This window comes from Sturnus vulgaris, chromosome 5, assembly GCF_052056855.1.
Source record: "Sturnus vulgaris isolate bStuVul1 chromosome 5, bStuVul1.hap1, whole genome shotgun sequence".
In the NCBI taxonomy this organism is placed as follows: Eukaryota; Metazoa; Chordata; class Aves; order Passeriformes; family Sturnidae; genus Sturnus; species Sturnus vulgaris.
This window is the reverse complement of record NC_142247.1, coordinates 25,879,963-25,906,950: the sequence shown is the minus strand read 5'-3', so window position 1 is coordinate 25,906,950 and position 26,988 is coordinate 25,879,963. Positions and strand designations below refer to the sequence as shown.

The window sequence follows — 26,988 nt, the reverse complement described above, 5'->3', positions numbered from 1 at the left end:
TGGGCGGGGAAGGCCCGGCCCGGCCCTGCCCGCTCGCCGCCCGACAAAGCCCCGTGCTGCCTCCCGCGCCGGCGCGGAGCCGCCGAGCCCAGGCTGTTCGTGCCGGGATCGCGGGCGGCCGGCCTGCCCGCCTGCCTGTCCACCTGCCTGCCCGCGGCGGGCGGGCCCCGGACGTGGCGCCCCGGGCGGCGATGCGCCAGCCGCGGCCAGGGGAGGGGCCCCGGGACCTGTAAACGTGGTGCCTGCGGGGCCAGGCGGCCCTGCCCGCCCCCGCCCCCTCAGCTGAGGCCGGAGGAGCGCGGAGGGTACGGGGCAGCGGCCGCAGGGAGGGGGAGATGGGGGCTCGGAGGGGATGTGTGTCACTTTGGGGGGAGCGGAGGGGGCAGTCGGTCACTTTGGGGGAGCGGGGAGGGCAATCGGTCACTTTGGGGGAGCGGAGGGGGCAGTCGGTCACTTTAGAGGAGCGGAGGGGGCAGTCGGTCACTTTGGGGGAGCGGACCCAGCGCGGCCGGAGGTCCGGAAGGGTCTCTGGGGAGCTGCGGCTCATCCCTCTGTAGCGCACCGGGCTGTGCGCTGTCCTATTAAAGCAGAGCTTTTCTCTCTTAAACTCTTTTCCTAACTACTATTCAGAGCTCTTTTTTTTTTTCTTCTCTTCACTTTAACTTCATAATACGTGCTCTCGAACCCAAAGATGGTTTAAAAGCTTCAAAATACAATTTTTCTGTTTTGGTGAAATTTTTGTTGTTTTTGCTTATTTGTTTGTTTGTGGGGTTTTGTTTTGTTTTGTTTTTTTTTAATGAAAATCTTTTTTTCCTCCATACTTCAAGCTCACAGCGTGCTTTCTAGTACTGTGGCTCAAACAGCTCTAAGATACCTGCATGACAGATTGGATTTTAAACAAAGCCTTTTATCCCTGTACGTGGCTATGTAAGTATCTCCATACTTTTACATATATATTTAAAATAGCTTATTCTAAAGCAAACGAAATATTTTTGGAAAGGTGAAATTAGCTTGAGCTTGCAAAGTCAGTTCAGTTGGAGAAAACTTGAAAGCAGTGCTCTGTAATATAGAAAGCAAATGAAAGTATTATGATATTTTACAAAAGTTCACATAACTAAGAAACAAAGTGAACACTAAAAGAAACATTCTTGGGGGTGTATTTGTGTACTTAAAGTTTATATTTGAGGATGTTTAAAAGTAAAAAGTAAGAAGTAAAAACTAGTCCTTTCTGGGTTTTTTTCCAGCTCTCTCCTTTGCTTATGCTTTTTAAAACCACAAAATGTCTGAAGTTAAGCCAAGGAAAAAAGGTATTTCTTCATCCAAGACCGGTGAAGGTACACAGAAGGCTGAGAAGCACAGTAATTATGGGAAGCTGGCAAGTCCCAGGACCAGCAATAATCACAATTCGTTTTGCATGGACTCAAGGACAAGTTTGAGTATCGTTTCCCTTGCTGTTTGCCTGGTGCTGAGCTGGTAGGTAACTCTAAAGAGGATTTTCATACTTTCTTCTGTATTCTGTGGGCTGTATGATTTACATGAACAGAGTGCTTGGGCTAAGTGTCTATAGAAACTTGTTAAAGCCAGAAGGATCAAGGAAATAGCAGCAGTATTCACAAGCATGGAAACAAGGGTGTGCAGTGAGTTACTACAGAAGCTCCATCTTTTATATCATGTTGAAGGTGCCTTGCTCATGAATTCTAAATACCTGCTTTGGAGACTACATCTACCTGGTGAGCAACTTAGTCTGACAGTAAGTGCTCGTTTGGCAGGCAATAAATAATTGGACAGAAGAAATTAAATAGAGTTTTCTGTAAATAATTTGCTCAGCAGTGTAATAAACTGTTTATCAGGTGAAGTCTTTAAGTGAAGGTCAAATACCTTTGTTAAAGATGTTTTAAAGTGTCTTAGCATCAGTGCCTTAGTTACCTTAGCATGCAGTGTAAAAGCAAAGACATCTATGGATGCTTCCTTGTTGTCATACCTCTTTTGGAAGATAACTCCAGTATCAAAACAGATCAATTTCATTAATTTTTTTTCTGTCATGTATTGATCTAGTAAATTCTGTGAACACAAATCCCTCTGGTAACAATTTGCTGTGGAATACTTAATATATGCTAATTAAGAAGCTATGCTTTCTGTTTATTTACTTGAAATTTGCAGGTTTCTATTTCAGCAGTCAGGTCAATTTGCTGATCTGGAAAGGAAGTACAATTTTTTACATCAAGAAGCTGAAAAAATCCTGGATGTGGGAAATAAAGTAAACTTAGTTTCTGAAAAGGTAATCATTAACATCTTAATTGTATAATCTTTGCTGAACATTTGTCATTATTTACTTCATTGTTATTTTGTTAATTTAACTGACTGTTTTAAAATAAGTTTTCATAATGTGTTTTGCTTGCCTGTGAATAGGCCTTTAGAGACTATTTCATGTGACAAAGCATGTCAATCCATGCCATTGTTCCAGTATGTGAGTACAGTGGTTGCATCTCAGTATTATTTCTTAGAAACTGAACTATTTTGAATAACTTACATACATGCACATTTCATTCTTCCAGTCCTCTTTCACGTGAAATTCTAACATACATTTGAAGAAAATTTACCAGCATTTTGATGTAGCAGACTTGTTCTAATAATATGAAGACATAATAAAGTGATAGATGAGAAAATATGATAGTAATGGAAAAAACATTACCATGTGTGATGTTATCAAGGAGAAAATCTGTGCTGGCTGCTGAATTATCCCTGACACCTTACAGATAATGATGGTAGCACAGCATGGCTTATGCCAGTGGTTTTGTTTCAGCACTGATCTCAGAATAATGTCATTTATACATGATGTAATGGATATTTATATACTAAAGATTGAAAAATGTTGCATGGGACTTACTGTATTTTTGGACAAAAAATCCAAGCATGGAAAATTGCATATATGCTGTAGAAATTCAACAACAGACATACCGTTTTTCTGTGATTTTTTTCATGCTAGGTTTATCAACAGTATTTTAAACATGAAACATGTAAACACAACATAGAGGAGCTTTGTAACAAGTACAGTGGCTTTTAAGGGACTTTATTCTCTCTTAATAAATGGAAATGGCTTTCTGCTCTTTTGCTAAGTAGACACAGACATTGTTTTGTGTTATAAATGCAGCTTGAGTCTTCTGAAAGTATCCTGCGAGAAGCTGCCTCATCTATCTCTGTGATGACTGAGTTTGGGCAGGAAATATCTTCTCTTCATAACATCATAAATGATATTCAGAACACTGAACAGACTCTCTCTCTAAAGATGCAGAGCATTAATGAGAAGTTTCAAAATGTTACAAATTCCTGGAGAAGAAGCCTGGATGAAATGAACACAAATGCTAGTGGTTTAAAATCTGAAGCAAAGTTCATACATACAGAAGTTACTTCCAAAATTAATGAAGTTGACCAAAGAATTAAATCCCTTTCAGAAAGAGTAAGAGATCTGGAAGACAGTACAGCCAGAAATATCAGAACACTAAAAAAGCAAGAAGATGATGAATTCTCTAGAGTTGAACAAAAGTTAAACTTGGATGCAAAGTCAGTTGAAAAGCTAGAAGAAGAACAGAATAGTCTGGTAGCCAAGGACACAGACCTGAATCAGAAACTTGCAAACTATGAACCTAAAATTGAGGAGTGCAAGACCCATTTGCCAACAATTGAAAATGCTATTCACTCTATTCTTAGGTTGTCCAGTGACTTGCTTGGTATGGAAAAAAAGATAGAGGACTTGAAGACACAGCTGTACGCTGTGGAAAAAGACATGTTGAAAACTGTTTCTGATACAGTGGTGATGCAGAAGGCTCTTGAAGGCCTACAGTCCAGTGGCAGCTTGTTCAAAGTGCAGCATGGACTGTCTGTTCTAGAAACAGGCCCTGACATAGCAGTATCTTCAAAAGCAAAAGAAGTAACTTTAGAAAGCTTTAACTTAGAAAATGACCAGAATGGGGACACGTGAATTTGGACTTAGTGCTTTTTCATCAATGAAAAACCTTTTTTATAAATAATGTGATTTAAACGTATGTCAAGGATAGCTGAGGTATTGTCATTGATCTGAAAGAGACATTGGAACAGCCTGAAAGGTTGAGAAAAAGGTTGGAGGGGAAGAGAATAATACTTTGTTAAAGAAGGAAAGGAATATTTTCTTAAATTAAATATTCTTTTCAGTTTATTTATTAAAAATCTTTTTTTTAATTAAAAGTAATTTGAAGCAAAGTATTTAGATTTAAGGGGAAAAAGCTCATCTCTTTAGTTTGTATTTAATTTTCACTACTTAGTTTCTTTTGTTGTTACTTTGTGTATTATTTTCCATAGATTTGTAGCACAGTGAACAATTAATCACTTATTTCTCAGCAGAAATAGCTATACCTTGCTTGTAATGTATTGTACACCATAACGGTTTTGTGCTGCAGAAAAGCACTGGGTGCATTTATAACAGCTGAAGCTTAGATATAACACCCTTAGAGAAAACACTAGTAAAGTTTTCCCTCTACTTAGAACCTTGTCTTGTTCTGGTATCTATAAACAGCTGGTACTTACATAGCAGCTGTTTTGATTTTTTTTTTTTTTTTTTTTTTTTTTTTTTTTTTTTGGGGGGGGGGATGGTGGTTGGGGTGTTTTGGTGCTTTAGAAACAAATTTTAACCTTTTCTTCTGTAGGATGTTCTTTGTAAGGCATTACCTGGTACATCTCGTATTGCTTTGCATTTGAAAAGAAAAAGAGATTTTAACAGGTCACTGACATTGTTTCCCAAAGTTTCCTGAACCAAGAGCTGCAAAAGTAATTAATGAAATCAGTGGAGTTGTATGCTTGGGAGCAGGGAATATCCAGTTTATCCATAGACCTACTTACACATGATGTAGTACTATTTAATAGGCCTGACAGCTGCTCATTGAAATTTTGATCTCAGGGACAACGCAAATTGTCTGCAGACTTATTGTCTTGATAATTTTGTATTTCTCAGGAAAGGAGATTGCTTAGTAGAAACATTATGAACATATATTTATGACTTAATCAGACCTACTTTAAATTCATCTGGGTTTGTACATTCATTTCTCAAGAACTCCACTGAAATCTTCACTCAGCAGGTAAAATTGCCCATTCAAGAGACTATGAAACCAGTGTTTCTCAATGTTATAAAGCCATGTTGGTTTCATATAAGTAATAATTATGTATAAATTTCTGTTTACAGTGATATTCAAAATTAAAATATATTGTAGTGAAGTTCCTTGTCCTGGTGCATAATCTAATTCAAAATAAACTGTTCTTCCAGAAAGGGTACAGAGTAAATACTTTAGTGTTCCATGTCCTAGTAGGAAAATCTTTTATATAAGGAAATGTTTTTTAAATACTTTTTCACAAGTGTGTTCCAGTTCTAGTGCTTCTACTTCGTATCTCTTTGGGGCAGGGTGGTTAGATTGCCAGTGGTATGACCCCTAATCTAAGGGCTTTCATCAACCTCAAACCTATGGAAAGCTGAATATACCGGAGGTTCAACATAAAATCCTCATTCTTGGAGGGCATTAAGTAGGAAACAAGCACAACTTTCCACAGCCTAAATTTTGGTCTTGAGCTATTGAGGAATGACCAGCATTATTCAAGAGTTAAAAATACTGATTTCTGGGATGATATTTTTACTGTTAGTGTCCAGAAAAGGATTAGTATGAAACTAATTCTAGCCTCTCAGAATGTGTTTCAGTTTGCCTGTTGGTGTTTTTTTCTAAGTTCTACCCTGACATACTGGGGATTGAACAGGATAGTATCACTCAGATAATTTCCTTTTTTCCTCTCAAATTTGAAAACCAAGAACCAATAATGAGAATATAAAAATAAGAGTGAACTAGCAAATCAAAACAAAAATCCAGTAGTAGCATGAGGTTTCCTTCACTAAAATAGCTCTTATGGCGACTTAAAAATTCCTATATATGGAAGAAGATTCCATTTCATGACTTGTGTTTTCAGAGGTCACCTTGGAAAGTCACATAGCACCTTCTTGTAATTTTTTGTTGTAATAAAACATTTCTTATGTATACTGACAAGAAAAAAAAACTGGTTGTCTTGTAACAGAAGTTTATTTCCTAGAGACAGGGTTTGCATTCAATTTGAATGTCAGAATAGTAAGATATTTCATTAAAGTATAGCTTGAATTTTGACATTGAGTAGTTAAGCTAGAAATATTTTTGTATCCCTCTAGTGTGAAAAGACGTGGAACTTAATGAAACAGCTGGAAGATCTTCAAATAATATCTCACATTAAATATCTGCAGGAAGATATTTATACAATGAAAACGTGGTCTAGCAGCATTATTCAAAAACAACAAGAACTGGAGAAGAATTTAACAAGCCTTTTTCATGCAGTTTCAAGTGCTGAACAGAATGCAGCTTCCGTAGCAAAAAATGTAACACTGACAATTGTGACAGTAAAAACTGACATAAGGCGCATTTCAGGCCTGGTCTCAGAAATGACTGCACTGACAGATTCTCTGCAAACACTTGAAGGTAAAGTAGAAGAAGGTGAAAAGGCAACAGTAAAAAATATAGGTGACCTACTTACCAGTAGCATTGACCGAAGTACAAAAATACAAAGCCTGGCATCCAGTAACGCAAGAAAAATTGAGCAAATTAAGACAGCACTGTCTGAGTTAAGGAACAATTTTAGCAAGCATTCTGACAGACTTTTGAATCTCGAAGGTGACAGAGCAAAAGTTCTGAAGACAGTTACATTTGCAAATGATTTAAAACCTAAGATATACAAAGTTAAAAAGGAGTTTGCCATCGTGGAGCCCTTAATAAATGACCTAACACTGAGAATAGGAAGATTAGTGGAGGAGGTGTTACGACGGGAGAAGGAAATTGCTTTACTGAATGAGAAATTGGCCAATCTAACAAGAGTTCAAACCGAGATCAAGGATGTGAAAGATGAAATAACCAAGATTTCAGACATTAACTGAAGGGCCACTGCCTAAAGAATAGTGTTTGGGGAGTGTTAACTCCTATCATGTGTAGTACTGAGAAGATAGACAATATTTAAAGGCTTCATTGAGAAGCTCACCTAAACCTGAAATTTGTTCTATTCCTTTGAACAGGACAGGAAAAAGTCATACTTATTTCAAGGGAGAAATAATAATGTGAAAGAAACCATATCTCTCTGCATGTATTTGTCTTTCTGAACAATGACAGATGCTATATTTAATAAATTGCTTGTTTTGTACAATAAAGCCGTGTTAAAGCACTAAATTATGTTCTTAGCTTAAGAGTTTGCTTTCATGAAGAAAGCAGGACCCAAGAATGACAGATCTGCAGTTTCGCTTTCCTGCTGCAAAGGAAGGAACAGAATTGTGGTTTCTAGCTAAACAAGAGGTAGTCAAATAGCAGTAGCACTTTGTCTCTATTCACTCTATGATTTTTGTATACTAATTTATTTTTTAACAATATTTAACAAGGTAAATGCAGCAAAACAAGAAATGCTGGGAAATATTGCTGATTCCTTCCAGAAAGTCTGTCACACATTTAGATGGAATAATGTGTATAAGGCTTTGTGAGTCTTTATAATTGTAAATCAAAATTACTGTGCAGCACTGTTCTATCTTTAAAAGACGTAACTCTCTATAAGGACAATGCTCTGAGAGACCTACTAATGGCTTTATCCCATGTCACAGAGTCTGCTTAGGGATCCTAACAGTGTTATTCATTCATTCTTTCTTAGTCTGTTAAATACTGTGATGAGCAGCAGAATTAGCAAAGAGAAGCTACTTATGTCCCAAAAGGCTACTGCTTTGAACTACTGGAACTATTTGAGTTCCAGTATCAACTATCTGAGACATTTGAAAATGAAGCAGGCATTAACAAGATAGTGGGAATGGTTTTGCAGAAGAAGGTGGGGGAGGGAAGTGAAGAAAATGGGAATAAAAATTACTATAAAGTATATATATATATATACTATATATATAGTATATTTGTACTATAAATTAGAAGTGATACAGCAACTCAGAAAATCCCTGTAAATGAATTTATATCAAGAAGTGGAAATATACAGTAAGGCCTTTATAACTTCTTAGCTGGGCATACCTGAATGTCTTGCAACTTCTAGATCCTTGATTGTATGGAAGACAATCAAGACAAGCATTCCTCTCCCCCACTATTCTCATCCTCATTCAGCATTCCATGTCATTTGGTCTGCTTCATGTTGCTGGAGTTCTGTACCTTTTTTGCTTCATTTGCCCACAGTCAACCTCCAAACCTTTGTTTAGTTTTCTTCTTTTTGGTATAGGTCCATTCCTATCTCCCCTTTCCAGTCCACCTGACAGGATGGCAAGAATAAGCCTGTCAAAAACATGTTTTCCTAGAAGCATCCACAGATATTCTACCATCCAGTCCCTTTGTTCTTCCACACAGCTAAGCGAACCCCTGAAAATAACCATGGCATTTGAAGGGGGCAGCAAAATTCAAGAACAGTCATGGTAAATTATGCATTGCATATCATACCTGAAACAATCTATGTACATATGCACATCCACCTTAGGAATTTGAGGGTTACACAATAAAAATATTGTGGATTAAGGGCATCATAGGCTACAGTGATTTTCTTTGCTTTGTTTTCATTTTTATGAATGCATCATTTGTGGTCAGTAGCCAGTAAGAATCTGGAGAGGCAGAACTGGAGAACCAGTAGAGAAACATCTACACAAGTGATGTGGAAAATACATTGCAGCTGCACAGTTAATCTGAGCAGCCTTGACACAGCAGAGATCTGTCTGCATGAAGAGAGTGCACTCTCTCCTTGCAATAGTAAACAGAAAACAAGCCAGGATAAACAACTGTGGATTTCACTTTCAACCTCCAAATTCTAGAACACATCTCCCAGTGAAAAGCAGAGTGTACAGTCCTGTGTGTGGTTTCCAAGGGAAGTTAAGCATGCAAAAAATGTTACAGGACCATTCATTTCTGTTTCCCTTTAGATGTGTGCAGACTTCCTACCCTTCATTCCCAGGATAATCCTCTCAGAAACTTTTCGTGCTGCAAACAAGACATGACAATTAAGTCACAAACGTAAAGTTTACTTGGAAAAAATATTTTAGAATAATCTGTATCTAAAGTTGTCACACCACCATACTGACCTCAGCAGTAAGGTGAGTGATCAGAAATTCTCCCATAACACACAGGTGTTAGAAATCTCTGTTTGCCCTACAGGCACACATCTCCACTGTACTAAAAAATGCAAGTTTTATAGCAGCTTTTTAATTAGACCGCTCTAAGCAGAGAGCCCTTTCTCCAGTGGAAAAGGTGAGCAGAGAGTGAGGTATTTTCGAAAGTTAAAAGCAGACTGGTAACCTTGCCTCCTTGTTTTAGTACTGTCAGTGGTGGGGAGAGTATTGGCTCAGTGAAACTACAACCCCTTAGATCATTTCTAGGGTCATGCTGTCATACTCTGCAATTTTATCAAATGACTGAGAGATCCAGGTAATAATGAAAATTACAGCTAGCTACTTAAAACAGACCACTAAGCCCAACCTCTAGTGACATTCAGGCCATCTTTGCTTTTAATTTAGCTTTCAGGTACAAAACTGGCCTATTAATATACTTGTCAGCAACTTGAAAGGAAAAAAAACAACCCAAAAGCCAGAAAAAGAATTAAGTGATCAGTGATGAAAAATCATATGAGCAAAGTAATTCGAAAACAATAAAAATTACTTTTAGACACCAGAACATCTGCTCAGCCAAGAATTTCCTGCTTGCAGTGTCTTTCTCCCCAGCACTGAGTTACAAAAATTGTATTCTGCAACAAGACCATGCAGCTATTAGGCTCATCTACCCAAGGTACTCATATTTGCTATAAAAAAGCAGAACGTTTATTGTTTTCATTGTGAACTACATCATTGCTACGTAGAAATGTAAATGAGTTACAACTATTTGTATTATTACAGCCCATTTTAAAATGATATGCAACAGATATTTCCGCGAGTATCAGTGTCAGCACATTTCATGTGTAGTACAACCTCATACAAACACCGTGTGCAAATGCAGCTGTTACTCCAAATTTATAGATACTGTATGCTTTAAACCAGAAAGCTCATCTCAGCTCCAAAACCGGCAAGAAAGTATGTTTTCTCCTTCACAAAATATACACAAGCAGCAGATACATAATCCATGTTTTACAGAACACTCCAGGGTTTAGTGATGGGTTTGGAGTTACCCAAGTTCAAAACGGGGTACCCCTTTTTGATACAGGACTTCCCTTGCAATGGAAGTGCAAATCCATCAAAAGCACCACTGCTCCATCTCAACCTTTGGAAAATGTAGCAGGCATTATACACAAAGCAGTTAACAATGACCAAGTTGACCTTTTAAATGCATTTTAATACTATATTTTTCCCACTGAAGCTAATTTAAAATACCAGCAGGCAACCCTTTAAACAACACCCTTTCCTAACGAGCATTTGAACAATCCTATGGCTGAATGTCAATGAAGCCAGCAGCTGCAAGGCAAGTCTCTCCCCCTCTTGGGTTTTCCAGTGAAACACAACACTGCTGTAACAGTGTATTTTCCCTTTCTCAGTTACAGAAGGGGAACTGCTCGCTGCTCCTTGTAGTCTTATCTCAGATATACCTTGATAAAATTGTCTGAGTATCTTTAAAAGACAGTTTCAGGTCTACCAGTGAGCAATGAAAAAATGGAATTAAGATTCTCTTATTACTGTACGTGTTTGTAACAACTGTGCAACATTGACTCAATCCCAGAGAAAAATTGTGCGATTTTGAGAAATTTAGCTCAGCACTAGATTGCTTGACAGACTACCTCACTACGTGAGCCAAGCTTGTCTCGCTCTTCTGCCAGCCTTAAAATTTGACAGAAGTGCTTCACTTTCCCCAGGATTAGAAGGAACTTTCAGCAAACAAAGAAAAATCTACGAAGTTTGCATGCCTCTAAAGAAACATATCCAGTACACAAAAGTGACAGTTCTGCCTAGCAAGCTGTACCATACACATAACTTCAAAAGGTGATTTAACATCAACAGTCTTGATAGAAGATAAAGTCTTAGTAAAGGCTCTTCTCCAAGGAAGCTCTTAAAAGTATTTAATGACTCATTAAATAATTTTGGAGCTTCCCATTCACGATGGGGAAACAAGATTTACATACTTTTAGCAATAAATAATTTTAATTCAACAACAAAGTACCTGTACAAGTATTTTATTCGGACTTAGGGTATTTGACTTTGCTGCATAATGCAAATACCAGCTGCTCTAAGAGTGCCTTTATTATTGTCACGGTGACAGGGAAACAGTGTAGTTTTAGCTTTTACTCCGCATTCTGAAAGGCAACAATTCAAATTAAGGCCCAGCTTTCTTGTTTAGCATAATCATTCAAAATCTTGGAAGTTGGAGGATTTTCACAGGAGGTGAGAAGCTCTATGCTACAATAGCAGGCACATCGCACATCTGACTCCAGCAAGATGCAGCAGTCAGTACATTTATGATATTCCAATGGCACCTGCCTGATTTATCCTTTTGGCTCTGAAGGAGCCAAGTAAAGAGGAAGAAGCAGTATAGCATAAGTGAGTGCCAAGCTAAGTTCAGTATCAACAGCTCACATGCTGTAAGGCAGCCTATCCACAGTACTGGAAAAAAAAAACCACATCAGCTCTAGCTCTACTTCATGAGCAAAGCAGAACTGTATAGGGTGTAGTGATTACCAACTCTGGGTTACTGAACAGGTGAAATGCAGAAGGCAGCATGATCATCCTTCACTAAAAGACTTGAGAAAAAATTCAAAAACAAATACCTTCACATTGCTTTAATTGTCTCCTATTGTGAGCTGAGGAGCATGTATTTCTTCACATCAAGGTCCAAAAAATCTCATATGGCTCCCTGTGCTGCAAAAATACATGTTTCAACCATAATTCAGTATTAAACTAATTCAGAAAGAAATTAATGAAATAAAAAATACAGCTGTAGCAAATGTAGGGAAAAGCTCGCAAGCTTTTCAAACTCTAGAACAAAATACAAGCCATTTTTATTTTATTGTAAAGTTGAAGTACGCCATTAGTAGTCAAATATATTTGAAAATCTTTATTAACATCAGCTTTTCTCTAGTTAAGAGGTAGCAACTACTGTTTAATTCCACAGGACAATCGGAAGGGCCATGTTCTTTGGTGTGGTTCAAAGCCAACAGAAGCAGAAATTAGTCAAGTAAGTCTAAGTTAAGTTGAGATGACCATCCCAAGGCAGAAACAGCTCTAGTATGCACAAAGTTCCTTTTATCTCTGTGGGGAACACTGATATCATGACTAGGATACCTGATCAGACTCCAGTCTCAGCCATTCATGAGTTCAGCTGTTCCACGGTAACAGCTTATTACAGGCAAACGATCAGTGGGTTTAAAGTGCAAGGACAGATTCTTGGCACTTCTCAGGAAACAGTGAAAGCCTAATTTTGTTTTTTAAGTGGAAGAGTAACATTTCTCTAGTTTCTAAAGTATGGAACGGGATATTTTTTTTAATATTTTTGGGGGAGAGGGGGAAGCCAGGAGAGCATTTGAGGTATTTGCTACTATGAAATGAAGCTTACATATGCAGTAGTAAACAGACACTAAGCACTCTGTTTCTCATTTATTTCAGGCAATGACAGTGGTAAAATTTAAACCCTCATGTGAGACGAGGGCACAACCAATAATGACATTGTATAGAGTTTGTTTTCTACATAGTCAAATATATAAAAGTTTCATGAAACTCATCACTGGGACAGCCAGCAGTCAGTCAATGAGTTGTCTATTCAGTTAGACCAAGCTTCTTCTTCAGAGATTCTGGCATTTCAGGTGGAGGTGGGCGAGGAAGTCTGAAATAAACCTTGACAGAATCGTAGATGAACCACTGTAGTGCAGTCAGGGTACCAATCATAATGATACGAGCAAACAGGCCTTTCCATACACCTGGAGAGCAAACCGTAAAGCGTGAGCAGCATAAAATGGAACGACAAAAAGAAATCCTCCCCAAAACACCAGAAACACTTGATCCAAAATACATGAAAGTAAGTATGTACCTTTGAATCCGAGCCTCATAAGAACCTGTGAAGCTGAGCTGCCCTTTTCTTTGTTCAACACAGACACCACAGAGTCAGCAGGATGGGAAACAATTGCACAGAACACACCAGCTGAAAGAATAATTTGACGTTAGTTCTGCGGTGTTTTAGCTGTACCACTATTGTGTGCACTAAGTACAATTAGCTGAAACTTCTGAACAGAAGAAAACAACCAGAAAAAAACTTCTAAATCTTTGGTTACTGAAAATCCCCTTCCATCCAAAGATTCCCAAGACTGAAAAAGATGCAAGTTTTCACTTAAATCAGCTGCAGATTTTAAATGTGGCCATCAACATTGGTAACACATGAGGAGTTAAGAGCAGTGTCCCATTACAGAACCATCTTCCCCTAACAGACTGATTAGTTATTTCCCCTGCACATTTTCAAGTTGCAAATAAATTCTCCCATATTAGTGACATCTGCTTAAAACTCTGAAAAGCAACAGGTCTCTAGATTTGCAGTAATCCATTAATGAAGTGTAGGACTTAAAGATCCCTTACCAATATAGCCTGCAACAAATGTGACTACCAGCTGTTCTCCTTTTGTACATTCACTTCGTGGCTTGGGAACAACATACTTGTAGAGAGCTTCAACAGTACGTTCAAAGCAGGCAAATTTCATCATTGTGTATGGAATCTGTCTCATCCAAAGTGGAGCAACACCTTTATAGAAACTTAATCAGAGAAGAGACAATCTTAGTTTCATTTTCTTTAGTATTTAAAGTATATTTCTAACCTGAAATAAATTAACTTATTTATTGCTGCTACACAGCTTCTGTATACTGACCCTGTAATGCTGTCAATACCTACAGAAATTTGAGTTGTGTTAGTTGCTGAGTACTAACTTCAAACAGCAAGACAAATTGAAATTCTCCTGATCCCCAGGCTACACAGCAGTATCTTCACTTTACAGATTACAACACACTGCAGCAATGTCGTACTGATACTACCAGTGCAGTAAGGCTAATGTCTGCATACCAGCCAAGTCCTGATAGTGAGACATGACCTGTACATATACAGCCACTTCTATCAGAACAGAAAGCTAACATGCAGTTATATTACTCTCACATGCCAATGACTCAAGCATCTTTGACTGTACAACCAGAAAGTTGCTGAATATCTCTGACTGGAACTGCTAGAAACTGAAGTTATCTAGCAGAACTCAGCACAAAGATACTCACAAAGATGGATCTAAGGAGCATGTGGAATTAACAGCCAGCTCAGCACAGATTCCCTGATGTATGTTAAGTTCTTATCTTGAAATACAAAGACCAACAAGTGTTACAAGCTAAGGCCAGAATTAGTTATAGCACCAGTTCTTCATTAAGGAAATGTACTGAAAATCAACAACTGCAATTAAAATGAAGGGATGCTTACGCCCAGACGCCTTCTTCTGCAAACATTTTGGGTAAAGCCTGCCGTAGAGTGTTTGCATATCCAGGCTGTGTCTGAATACGAACTTTAGCAGCTTCCATTGGAGCCAGAGCAATGTCAGCAAAAAACTCTGCACTGGCAGATGCAGCTAAATACAGGGAAGTACGCCACAAATAGGCATTTTCCTGAAAGGAATTTAAACACGTATTTTTATTATTGAATCATGCCATTGTCATTACTCCTTATCACTAATACTATTATGCTACAGACATATAGCTTTACATAAAACATTTAAGGCTTACCTCTCCCAGCATGTTGCCATACAGGATCTTGAAAACTTCATAGAAACCAAATTTACAAAGCCCTTGCATGGAATATCCAATAAAGGTTGGAGCCCATCCCTTGGCCAAGCCACGAACACCATCTTCATTGATTGTCACTGAAAATCCATTGAAGATGCTCTTGTATTTTTGTGGATCAACCTAAACAGAATAGACAGTTAAGTGTTTGATATAACTTACTATTTTCCTTCTCACACCCCCATCCAAAATTTTTAGTTTTTCTATTCCTCAGCCAGCCAGCTTCCTCTAACTCCCTGGACAGATGATGTACTCATCACAAAGTTACACTAATGTAACCATAATGGTTACTTGCTAGTCTCAAACCCTGACTTACTTTAACAGCCAGTGTGTTACTCAACACTCAGAAAACACGAAATTGAATTTTGTTTTACTTAAATTCTCCAAATTAACAACGTAACTGTAATGAAAAGATTTACTGAAATCACTGTTCCAACACTGCCAGTGGTGTATTGATGCAACTACTTATAGATTTTTAAAAAATTTAGTGGGTCTTGTCAGCAATCTCATCTACTTTACACGCTATGTCTATGTACACTCAAGCACTGCCAGAAACCTAACGATTCACCTGATTACTAATCAGAGAAGGTTGTTTTTCCTGTGTCATCTCTCCACACAGTCAGAGTAAGACAGATGGAGAAAAAGCAGACCAAAGAGTACTCAAAAACTTCTACACTTGTACTTGGCAATAAAGGTGACATACAAATTGTTTTCTGCCTGTAAAATTTTGAGTGAGATTTTATTAACTTATCAGAAATTTAACATAGGCTGACTTGAATAATTTCGTTTCAGGTAAAAAGAAGTAATTTAGCAGAAACTTTTCAAAAGGCAATGAAGTCACATCCCACTGTTACGTTTCATACTTGACATCATCCAATAGTTCCTCAGAGGATAAGAAGGAAGATATCAAACTGGATGCCCATCAAAGCTTTCAGAAAGAGCTATGGGACATGCATGCCAACCTGTGATGACTGGTATTCTGTCTTGCAGTCTAGGAACAACATACTTGAGATCTAGTTCACCTAAATACGTCAATTTTAAAATGAGACATAATTTTAGAAAATTGGATATTTAATCGGGCACTGTAAAACGAGACTATGTTCAATCATGCTTAGTTATTAGGCGTGTAACAGGTGTCCCACTTTCAGTTAAACCATGGCAAAGGTGACCTCTTCTTAAAAAGACATGAGAGGGCAGGCAACAGGTTTCTTCCTGGAGAACTTAGGAAGCATTAGTAACATGCTCTGTACTGGATCTGTGAAGAGATAAATGCTGACAGGTTTTACAAGATCACACCTGGAATCCACATGGAATCCCCCTCCTGAACCTCCCTCTAAGTGCTGGAGGGGGAAGGGGAAGTATCACCACCCTTAGCACATAATGAACCGGAACTGGTAGCCCACACTGAGCATGTGTGATGTGTTACAGATTTCCTAGTTTGAGACCAGAATTTCAGGTGCTTTCAAGAATGTGAAAAAGTCTCTCTGGTAAATGTTGTTAAATAAAATAAAGGTCATTCAGAAGAACAGTTTTGAAGAACAGCACGTGCATACTCCTAGTGTGACAAGGAGGCCTGACTAATTCATACTTCCCTTCTAATTTCAGGAGTTCTGTAATTACAAAATGACCATTTTTATAATCAGTGTCAGCCTATGCAATAGGGAAATCATTAACTACTATATTTCCAGAAATTTGCAAGTGTGCTTTAATATGCTTCATAATTGCAGATTTGCCTGAATAAATCCATTAGTATGTTTGCATCCATGACTGTTCACAAAATTATTTTAATGCGTCATAAGTGCAATGCAACGATGCTCTTTTCAGTTTAATCAAAAACCACTTCAAGGAAAGCAGTTGCAAGCATCAATGGCCTTCTTGATACCAAATCAAGTTTTAGCCACTTTGCTCAAAGTGGCATCATTAGAAAATATCCAATCTATAAGCCATGCACTGATATCCATGGTGTTAATGGATCAAATAACACATGCATGTCAGTCCAGACTAAAAAACATAGATCCAAAACTATTTCCTCAGTCCAAAAGCACTGCAGTAATGCTGGACAGCGAACCAGCCAGTAGAGTACATTGTGGTGGGTGCCTTTTAGCAAACAGTTAAACATGCCTTAAATGCTGTCAAAAATAATGCATCCAGATTATCTGTATACCTTTACTTCTCTCGAAAGTGGTATTTTGCTAGTCTTACACCAGTAGATTTGATAAAGTACCATTCAAGTTTACTTGCTTCTTGTCATCTAAAAAAGACTGCATCCCTACTGCCAACTCTTAATATGCTGGCTAGATAGAAAGCAAAAGTTCAAGAAAAGTTTAAGTTTATACAAACCTGCATACGACATTTCACTAAATCCAGAGGTACGACACCAGTGTGTGTCAGGCCACAACTTAGGACCCCACCAACGCCACAGAGAGCATAAAACTTGAGCGAGCCATATTCACAACTGTATTCTGCAGCAAAAAATAAAGACACACCATGCTTTTATATAAACTCCATGCACTGTTGGACAGTGATGGCCAGGGTATCGTTTATGCCTCCTGTTTATTAGTAATTGAATATATCACACTAAACATGCTCTGTCATCACATACCAACATGCAGAACAAACCTGCATTCTGCATTTAACCAGGTCTAGAGGAACCAGTGCCGTATGTGTTGTTCCACAGCTAATAATCCCACCAAGGCCACATAGCATAAAGAATCTGTTTGACCCATAGGCACAGCTGTATTCTAGTCAATTGGAAAAAATTACATATATACGATTATCATAAATGGCAACAATGATCAGAAAAGAAACAAAACTAAGTGCTACTTTCTCAAAAGTATTGAACTGAAATAATCTCCCATGCTGTATTATTTGAATATAGTGTTACAATGAAAAATAATTACTTTTCTTTAAATTAAAACATTTTAGACTGACAAGATTTGATTCTAAGCCTTCAAAAGTGAATTCGTTCCTTTAAATAAGCAAATGAAGAAACAATGAAGTTTTAGCTCGCAGCACACTAAAGCCATAGAAATTAATGCCGGAAGTTACTAGCAGAAACTATTACTCGAAGTTGCAATGTCCAACAATTTCTTATATCCTAGAACTAAGGAAGAATAGTATTCCTCTAGTACTCAAAAGACTACACTTCCTTCCTTAAATATTCTATAACAGTTTAACTTCTGTATTTAAGTAGAGACTATAAAAATCTACAGTATTGGTGTTGGAGATATGCTGATATATTTTCAGGTATTTCTCAGATTATTTACACAGATTTTTTGTATATTGTCTTTCAAATAGAGAATCTCAATTGTATACAGCTTGTTTAGTGAAACTGCAGATTGCTATTTATTGTCCCATTGAATGCTCATACACAAGGTTAATTAAAGAATCTTTCAAATCACATTTAACCGAGATACTTAATATACAATGTTCTATACAGTGTATACACTGTGTATAAAACCATCCAATCTTAAAACAAGTTATTAATTTTCACATATTCCTATATCGAAAAGTTACAGGAACTGGAAAAAAAGAATCCATTTTCTTCTTTCAATTTTGAACAAGCTACAGAGGCTATGAGTGAGTGCAAACAAAAAAACGCTCAAATTTACAACAAGCAGTAAAAAATAAGCATAAAGTAGCAGCATAGTTCTGCTACTATGCACAATATTTAAAAAAAATAAGTAAAAGCAAAACTAATATACTGGATAAGCATACAGAAAATAATACACAATGTAAAAATATTCTCCAAAATAGAAAGACAAACTTTTGCTACTACATCTACTGGTGTAACTTAGTTCTTATTAAGTTATAATGCTTTCATGTTTATTCCATTATATTATCTCCAAGAAACACTAATGAAAATTAAAAGACATCAAAAGCCTATCTCATGCAGAGGTTCTTTACCATCTTTCTGGTTCTGAACTCGTTTATGAAATGAACAGACACTGACAATGATGTTCAACAGCACCAGCAGAGCAACAGATAACACTAACAGGCATATCCAGCTCATAACTTTGCTAACATAACTTTTAAAGGAACTCTTTCCCATAAATTTTCCATATTTTACATTACATTTTATATTTACATTTTTCATGTACTCCTAAAAATTACCCAAAAATAAAAAATAATTTTTTATTTAAAATTATAAGTATCAAATCACAGATGCCATAGTGAAGCTAAGTTAAAAGCTAGAAATCAGTTATCAGAATAACTTATTTTTAATTGAAACACTGCCAAAGCCTGTAAATATGCTGGTCTGGGACTTACACATAGCTCCAAAATAGAATAGCTAGGCTATGCTAGCAGATTTGCAGACAGCAGAAGCAGTCTGTTTACAACTGTCCAGAATGGCTGGTAGACAGATCAGGCAGGTGTAATCAGAGAACAGACTCTAGGTCTGTTTGGGGCAGCTCTTCTAGCTGTGTCTTTGGCCAACAGCACCACAGCCCTGCAGCAGCTACCACACTGCCCAGATCTCAGAACTGTTTGCTCACTGTCCTTTCCACAGTAGAAAATTTAGAAGTCGTACTCCTCAAATGACAGGAACAGACCTTTATAGTAGCCACAAAAAAGTAGAGTTTTATGTATGTGCTGTATTACAGTGTTACTCAGACTGACCTGTCAACTTGGTGTTCAAGTACAGTAATTAAGAAAGCCAGTATCAATTAGACTTTAGCTCTTTAGAGGTGCCTAGATTTGTAGTGGTACGGTGATATTAGGAAAATAAAGCCACAGATGATCTTGGACTTTCTGTTTCAGAAATAGTCAAATTTTCTAGAAACCATAACTTGAGAACCAGCAGAATATGCAGCAGAGAGGACAAGAAAGTCATTCTAACATTTCCAGATAGTGATTTAAGACAAGCACCCTTAAGGTACACAAATATAAACATATGGTATAAAAATATATCTACTCTGTTGAGACAGCTACATCTTACCTATTTCATATCTCTGGTTCCAACCTGACATGTTAACAAGGACAAATTCCATGAGCCAGTCATAAAACACTTAGTCTCTGAGCTCTGTTGTGGTTGATGCCCTGAGCTGATCTCAGAAGGTCGTGTGGCTTGTACTGACTTTGTGTGACCTTGTGCAAGTTCAGATATCTTCTGCAACGTGTTATGTTCTCAACATAAAAGCCAGAGAACCAACTGGCACATGAAATAATGAACGCAGGAGAAAAGATTATAAAGACTGAAAATCTTTGGCCACCTTTGACCACAGCTGCCAACAAACAGGATGAAGATTAGGCATAATGCTTTAAAGAAATAAGTGCACCTACTGAATATATTTAGCATACCAAAGAGCGATTTAGGGCTTTAGTTAGCTGGCAGCAGGATTACTACACTGAAAGCCACAAATAATTTCTTGAAAACTTTGTAAAACCTAAGTAAACCTGTCTCATGTATTACATATGAATGTTCACATAAGTCTACTAAAATACTTCAATAATCAAAGTACTTTTCAGAAGTGGCAGCTTGCTGAAATTAACTCATACTTTTTTTAAGTAAAACCAGAGACACTTTTACGTTATTGACAGCTTAAAAGAATTAGAATTTTAATATCCTCCTCTACTCCTGTGCCTTCCTTCAGATGGACCTCAACAAGTTGGAGAGGCGTGCAAAGAGGAACTGAATTCAATTCAACAAAGGCAAATGTAGGGTCCTGTATCTGGGGAGGAACAGCCCCACACAGGAGAAATAGCACAGGCTGGGGGCAACCTGCTGGAAAGCAGCTCTGCAGAGAAGGAGCTGGGGGTCCTGCTGGACAGCCAAGCTGTCCAAGAGCCAGCAGTGTGTGGGCAACAAGGCCACTCCAACGGGGTATCCTGCAATGCGTTAGGAAAAGCACTGCCAGCAGCTCGAGGGTAATCCTGTCCCTTTACTCAGCCCTAGTGAGGCTACATTTGAAGTGCTGTGCCCAGTTCTGGGCCCCTCAGTACAAGACAGACATGGAGCTCCTGGAGTAGGTCCAGGGGAGGGCTACAAAGATGAGGAGGAGACTGGAACACCTAATTTATGAAGAAACGCTGAAGGAACTGGGTCTGTTCACTCTCAAGAAAATATGACTGAGAGGGGACTTCATCACTGTCTGTAAGTATTGATGGGGGGGTGTCAAGAAGATGGATCCAGGCTCTTCTCAGGGGTGGAAAGCAACAGGACATGAGGCAATGAGCAGAAACTGATGCACAGCAAGTTCTATCTGAATACAAGGAAGAACTTCTTTACTATGGTGAGCGCATACTGAAACAGGCTGCCCACAAAGGCTGTGGAGTCTCCCTCCCTGGAGATATTTAAGAATCTGGACACAATCCTATGCAATCTGCTTCAGGATGACCCTGCTTTAGCAGTCAAGTTCGACTTGTAACAATGACGATGACTCACTGTGGTTCTTACACCCATTCTATGGTACTATAAAGGTCTGACCTTCAGAAGTCAACAGATTGACTGGGAAACACACACGAAGCATTTGCACTTAACTCTTAAGTGCATCCCTGTAGCTTAAATAGCAATTCATCTGGTGTAAGCCCCACAACTAGTAAAAAAACTAAAAAAGAACAGTAACAAGCACCCCTAATGTATCTAGATATTCAAGTACCCAGCTATGAATAAACTGGTGAAAACAATAGGAGAAAAAGGGAAAAGGATGGGAGGGATGGTCTTTCGAATCCACAGATTCGCTCACTGCTCTTCTCCACCGATGAAAGAAGTACGGGCCTACAACCTCAGGGTCCGAGGCTACAGGCCTTGCTCCCCAAGACAGAATCTACAGGGGTGTCTGCGACTACTCTGCACTAGAACCTTGCCATGTCCTTTCCCGGCAAACCCGGTTCCCTCCTGCTCCTCAGCACACATCGCCGGGAGAACGGAAGCACTGCCAGCGCCTCCCCCGCCCGTGCCCTTCCTCGTCCTCCAAGCGGGCGCCTAGGCCCAGCGCCGGCCCCTCCCGGCCCGGCCGATCCCCGCTGAGCGCTGACATTCCCTGCGCCGCCCGGGCGGGCACAGGCCCGAATGCCGGGGGCAGCGCAGGCACGGTCAGCCCCGCACGCCCTCGGGCCTCGCCTCTGCCGCTCCCTCCGTCCCGCTCTCACCTTCGGTGGCGGACGCGGCCGCCAGGCCCCGCCGCGTAGCGGGAGCCTCCGCGGGCTCCGCCGGGCGCTTTCTCACGCCGTCCTGCACCAGCTGGAAGTGCGGCGCGTAGAACGGGTTGTGCCGCGCGAGCGGCGCGATGGACGAGAACATGGCGACCTGAGGCGGGCGAGAAGAGCAGAGAGGCTTGGGACCGGAAAACCCTGCCACAGCGCGGCCGCCGAGCCCCAGCCCTGCACCCGCGAGGCGGCCCTACCGCCCCAAGGATGAACTCAGTTCCTGGCGGGCGGGCGGCCGGACCGCGCCGCCCCAACTCACCTCGCAAGATGGAGCCGCTGCGGCAGAGACTGAGCGCGGGCCCCGCGCCGTCACCTTGTCCTTCGCCGCGCCGGGGGCGGGGCCGCCGCACAACGACCCGCGCCGCGATTGGCGGAGGCGCCATGCCAACTGCCGCGCACGCGCGCCCACCGCCCTTCCGCTCCGCGCCTGCGCGGGAGGGGCGCGCTCGCGCCGCGCCCAGGCCGCAGCCTCTCAGCGCCCCCGCTGTGGCTGCAGCCCTGGCACGCATCAGACATCGCCGCCCCTCAGCGCCTCGGCTGTGGCTGCAGCCCTGGCGGCGCTGGCACGCTGGGACCCGCTGCTCGGGTTCTGTGAGCGCTGCCTACCGCCATAAACACCGCGCCCCAGCTTCTCTTCCTTCCTTATCGCCGCGCGGCTCGGGGCGCCTGCCAACTGCGCCACGTGCCTCCCGCAGCCTTGCCCCGGGCAATGTCAAAGCAGAAACACGCCCGAACGCGAACTCCCCGTGCTGGCCTTGACCCGTGCTTTGCAGCACTCGCACCGAATCATGAAAGCATCAAGGTTGGAAGACATGTTTAAGATCAAGTCCAACCCTTAGCAGCGCACCCATTTTTTGAGATTAGTTTAAAGAAGTCCTCGTAGCGCCCCAGGATCAACATCTGGTAATCAGATCTTGTGGTACTTTCTATTCGCTGTCTGGTAAACACACAGGATAGAACTCCCTCAGAAGGAAGCTCACCCCTCTCCCCAGATCCGGCTGTAGAACTCTGTCAACCCGAGCACGGTCCGATCCAGCACCAAGTACTGCCTGCAGACTCCTCAGCCGAGCTCCCCCTTCGGAGGGTAAACTTGCAGGGCATCATGACATAGGTTATGCTATAAGGGCTGCAGCTGCTCACAGAATTGTTTCTTACCGGTTTGTTAAAAGCAGAGCATTATGTAACACGAGACTCATGCTTGGTCTTACCTACCTTTAACTGTGCCTTTTCCAACACAGGGTGATTTCACTCATTTTAGTGACTCACATAGTACAAGACTAGCACAGACAAGTTCAGCTCTCCAGTTACCGAAGAGGCAATAACTCCACTTTTTCATCGTTTTGATAATATTCTTTTGATTATAGTGCTCTGCAACAGCGTACACGCAGAAGCCAGTGTTATAAGTACATATTATATTATTGGCTTTTCGCGAATATTAAAATGAATGCTATATGTTGGAAAACTTTGAATGAATAGATGAATATAGTTTATTTTAGTTCTGCTATTAACAAAACTTAGAAAGAGTAGTGTGATAAATATATTTTTTTGGACTATAACACGGTGATGTAGAAAGCTTTTGTTCATATAACTAACTCAGAGAATGGTAAAAAGATAATTAGGAAATTCTTCACATTCTTGGATTATCCTATCTGGATGAAGACAGGGGTGATGAATACCAGAACTCCAGGGAAATGATTTCTTGATCTCTGTTATCAGGGAGTGCACCAACAAGAAGGAGCCACAAGGAAAAAAAATTTAAAGAGTAAAAAATTTTGATTTACAGGTTGGGGGGAGGGGTGATTTTAAATAATACATAAAAGGTCTATGAATATGGAACAGGTGTTTTTTGAATTAATGGGTGCTCTTGACGGAATACCAAGCATCCAGCCACTGTAACCTTTTGCTTTATTTTCTGTTATTGTCTTTTATTAAACTTTTAAAAATCTACCAGGAAACTGGACCTCATTTTTCACACCAGGAAAGTAAGAGAAATGTGCTGAACATCCCAGCTCGCTCTTCTGGGCAAATGACAACACACCAGCAGCACCACACTGAAGAAACACCCCAGCTTTGGTCAGCTCAAGGGTTCCTATCAAACTTCCAAAGAAGGTCCTTAGGCCCTGGCTCTACTTCACAACAAAGTTGTGAATCCAGGGAGACTAGATTCACACAGACAAAAGTGCCCAACAGCACTGTCACAGATGCCAAGGTTGCTTAAGTGCCTCTTGAATGAACTACACTCCAGCTGCTCAAATACGAAAAAGTCAAATGAAACTCATACTCTTCAAATATTTTTGTTTAGCAACCAGCTGAGAGCCCAAAGTGCTGTTGAATTCATTGCCAGTGGCAGCAGTGAAAACAAGCCAGAATTGCTCGTTTTGCCATTATTGTTCTGCTCTACTCACTTGCCTCTAAACGATTATTGGTAACAATGTTTTATTTAAAAGCCAAGCACTGACACTTATTTTCAATTAGATGGTAACCTCTAAACATGATAGAGATTTGGGCTCTTACCTTGAAACTGCCTATAAATGATTGCAATTCTTGCAGGTTTTCCCAATTTTTAACATATAGAAAACCACTGTTCCTTCCAATTATAAAGGATGTGCAGATGACTATTTATAGACATCTAATAGCAGTTTGTGTGCACAACTATATAGATGCTTATGAGTTAGTCTGTAGAACTTTTCTGGAACAAACTGAGTTTGTTTTTTAAGTGAAAATCAACATCCAACAGCTGTACTATTAACAAGAACTACTAAACATTAGTCTAACATAGCCTCATGAAAATGCAGAGATAATATATGTTCTTGCTGAATACATATAATTTTACCAAAAAAACACCCTACAACTTTTCCCTGATGTAAAGGAATAAAACAGCAATAGCCTATAATTCAAACCATCTAGATTAATTTAATTAATTTCTGTGAGACATTGCAGATAATAATAGGTGAAGACTTGAAAGATGTTGCCTTCTGGTGTCAACCTGTCCAATTCACAGTAAAATGAGCTATGGTAAATTAAATCCATATTTTTAATCACCAGCTCTTCAAGTTTTATGAGGTTAGGAAAATTTCAGTTTGCAACTACAGTGTTCTTAATTTAATCTATCCTTCATTGTAACACCCCCACATACCCCCTCAATTTCACCTCAAAATGCATACAGTCAAGAAAATGCAGGCTAGTTCCTGTCTTACAGTAACTTTTCACAGTTCTAACATTTTGGTGAAGACTGCAAGGAAAATCAAAGCTCTTATGATCTTGTTTCCAAAAATATACGAGATACTGAAACAACCATCCATACCTTTGATAACCAGGTTACCAGAGCAGCATCTGCTTGGGGTGTAAACTTGTATTTTATATACACTTTCCTTGTTCCAACACCAGAACTACTAGACCATGGTTCTAGAGTCAGTAATGGATCAAGTTTTACAGCTCAAGGGAAACCTTAATTTGCAGCGTCTCCTTCACATCCAAAGCTTCCCATGTTGAACAACTGCAGTCACATGTTCTCAACACAGAAAGTAGTGAAATCACTGTTCTTATCAATTGCTGTCATGAATAACACTTGTCTAATAATATTTATTTTTTAAAAATTTCTCCTCACACATTACATGGTTTATCTCTATTAAACATCACAATTTTTTCCCTAAAGAACAAAAAATAAATAAGTGACTATGCTTTAACCACAAGACTCCCAATGCTAACAAAGGACTTAAAAGTGAGGTGGAACAAAAAACTTGAGGGATTTTGTTTTTATATATCAGCATATACACATTACTTACAGGTATCTACAGCACCTTAGGACTGCTTTCTAAGTTCAGTTAGCTTGGAGACCCTGTGCTGACTGAAATATGCATATACATATCCACTGTAGTAGCCTGCTGTTGCAAAGCAGCCTGGTAAATTCTCTCAGGAAAAAGAAAAGCAAGTCAAGGGACAGTTTTAGACAAAGATGGGTAGACTTACCAAACACACAATAAAAGCCATATTAACAGACAACAAAGGGTATGCTGAAACACCTACCTTTGCAAACACAAAATTTAAAATCATACATCACAACACACCCCTGTATCTATTCCACCCAATGTTACTTAAGCCATATCAAAGTAAGCCAAGTGTACCATGCACAAGACATGCCACACAATTTTACCAGCTTCATTTGCAATTATGTAAGTTTTACTGCTGAGTCTTCTTTGGGACCTGTATTATTTAAAGCCTTTTTTTTTTTTGCACTCAACTTTTCTGCTTTGACTCTGCATAAACTAGTTAACATATTTTTTAAAGATATCTTGTCCACAAAAGTAGCAGGGAAGGTAATTAGCAGGAATTTTTATACCATAATGAGTTTTCTAAGTTATGTCACAGGAAACAAAACAAAAGATAGACCAAGCCTAGGAAGGATCCAAAATCACCTTGTAGGACAGTTCTGAGCATGCTGTTAACAAGTAAACTTGAAGTTCTTTCACACTGTTTCTTATGCAAATACAAATTAAGTTCTTAAAACACAGAGAAGTTAAATTTATGATCCTTTTTGAAAATTTATTGTCTTAGACACTACTGAACCTCTCACCATGAATCAGATGCTGTAAGATTAATCTCAAGGCTGGAAGTGAAATCCTCTAGTGATCCACAGCCTGATACCAGGCTCCTAAAACTGGAGGCATGTTGAAAGATTAGCACAGAATTTAAAGGGAAAAATACAAGCTCTATGGTAGCTCCATTTCAGACAGGAAATCAAGAACTGCCAGGTTTTCAGCACCGCATTCTGAGCACTATGACCAATCATAAGAACAAAACCCACCAAACCCAAAATAATGTTGTCATTCCAATTAACTTCCACAGGCCTTTTCCAGGCTTGTTATAACCCTTGCCCTAAAATGGACTTCTTAACCAATACTTACTACATCAGAACTCCACTCACTTTTGCAACTGGAGTTTGGATACTAGTCCATAAAATTGCTCTATTTTGTCATTGGTTCTGAAAGTTCAAGCTGGCTCTGTCTAAAAAAC

At 39.5% G+C, this 26,988-nt stretch overlaps 2 protein-coding genes and 1 non-coding gene across 4 annotated transcripts; 1 reads left to right on the top strand and 2 right to left on the bottom strand.

Moving 5' to 3' along the window:
- Window positions 1-25: 25 nt before the first annotated feature.
- IKBIP (IKBKB interacting protein) lies at window positions 26-7,237 on the top strand. Of its 2 annotated transcripts, none has more exons than XM_088165087.1 (5): window positions 26-305; window positions 828-927; window positions 1,245-1,473; window positions 2,161-2,278; window positions 6,215-7,237. In XM_088165087.1, exons 3-5 carry the CDS (start codon window positions 1,280-1,282, stop codon window positions 6,968-6,970), a joined length of 1,068 nt encoding a protein of 355 aa, XP_088021213.1. In that variant the 5' UTR covers window positions 26-305; window positions 828-927; window positions 1,245-1,279; the 3' UTR covers window positions 6,971-7,237. The 2 variants fall into 2 exon arrangements, with proteins under 2 accessions (XP_088021213.1, XP_088021212.1); XM_088165086.1 differs by having other exon boundaries at window positions 3,152-7,237.
- Window positions 7,238-12,612: 5,375 nt separating this feature from the next.
- Window positions 12,613-22,265, bottom strand: SLC25A3 (solute carrier family 25 member 3). The gene is made up of 8 exons (XM_014889600.2): window positions 22,235-22,265; window positions 21,919-22,075; window positions 17,167-17,288; window positions 14,770-14,949; window positions 14,471-14,652; window positions 13,595-13,767; window positions 13,056-13,166; window positions 12,613-12,945 (listed from the first exon to the last, which is right to left on the bottom strand). The coding sequence occupies exons 2-8, from the start codon at window positions 22,067-22,069 to the stop codon at window positions 12,785-12,787; spliced, it is 1,080 nt and encodes a 359-aa protein (XP_014745086.1). The 5' UTR covers window positions 22,070-22,075; window positions 22,235-22,265; the 3' UTR covers window positions 12,613-12,784.
- Window positions 14,059-14,298, bottom strand: LOC148223598 (small nucleolar RNA SNORA53). Its single transcript, XR_015804215.1, has one exon. It is a non-coding gene; the product is annotated as a small nucleolar RNA SNORA53 (small nucleolar RNA).
- Window positions 22,266-26,988: the final 4,723 nt, after the last annotated feature.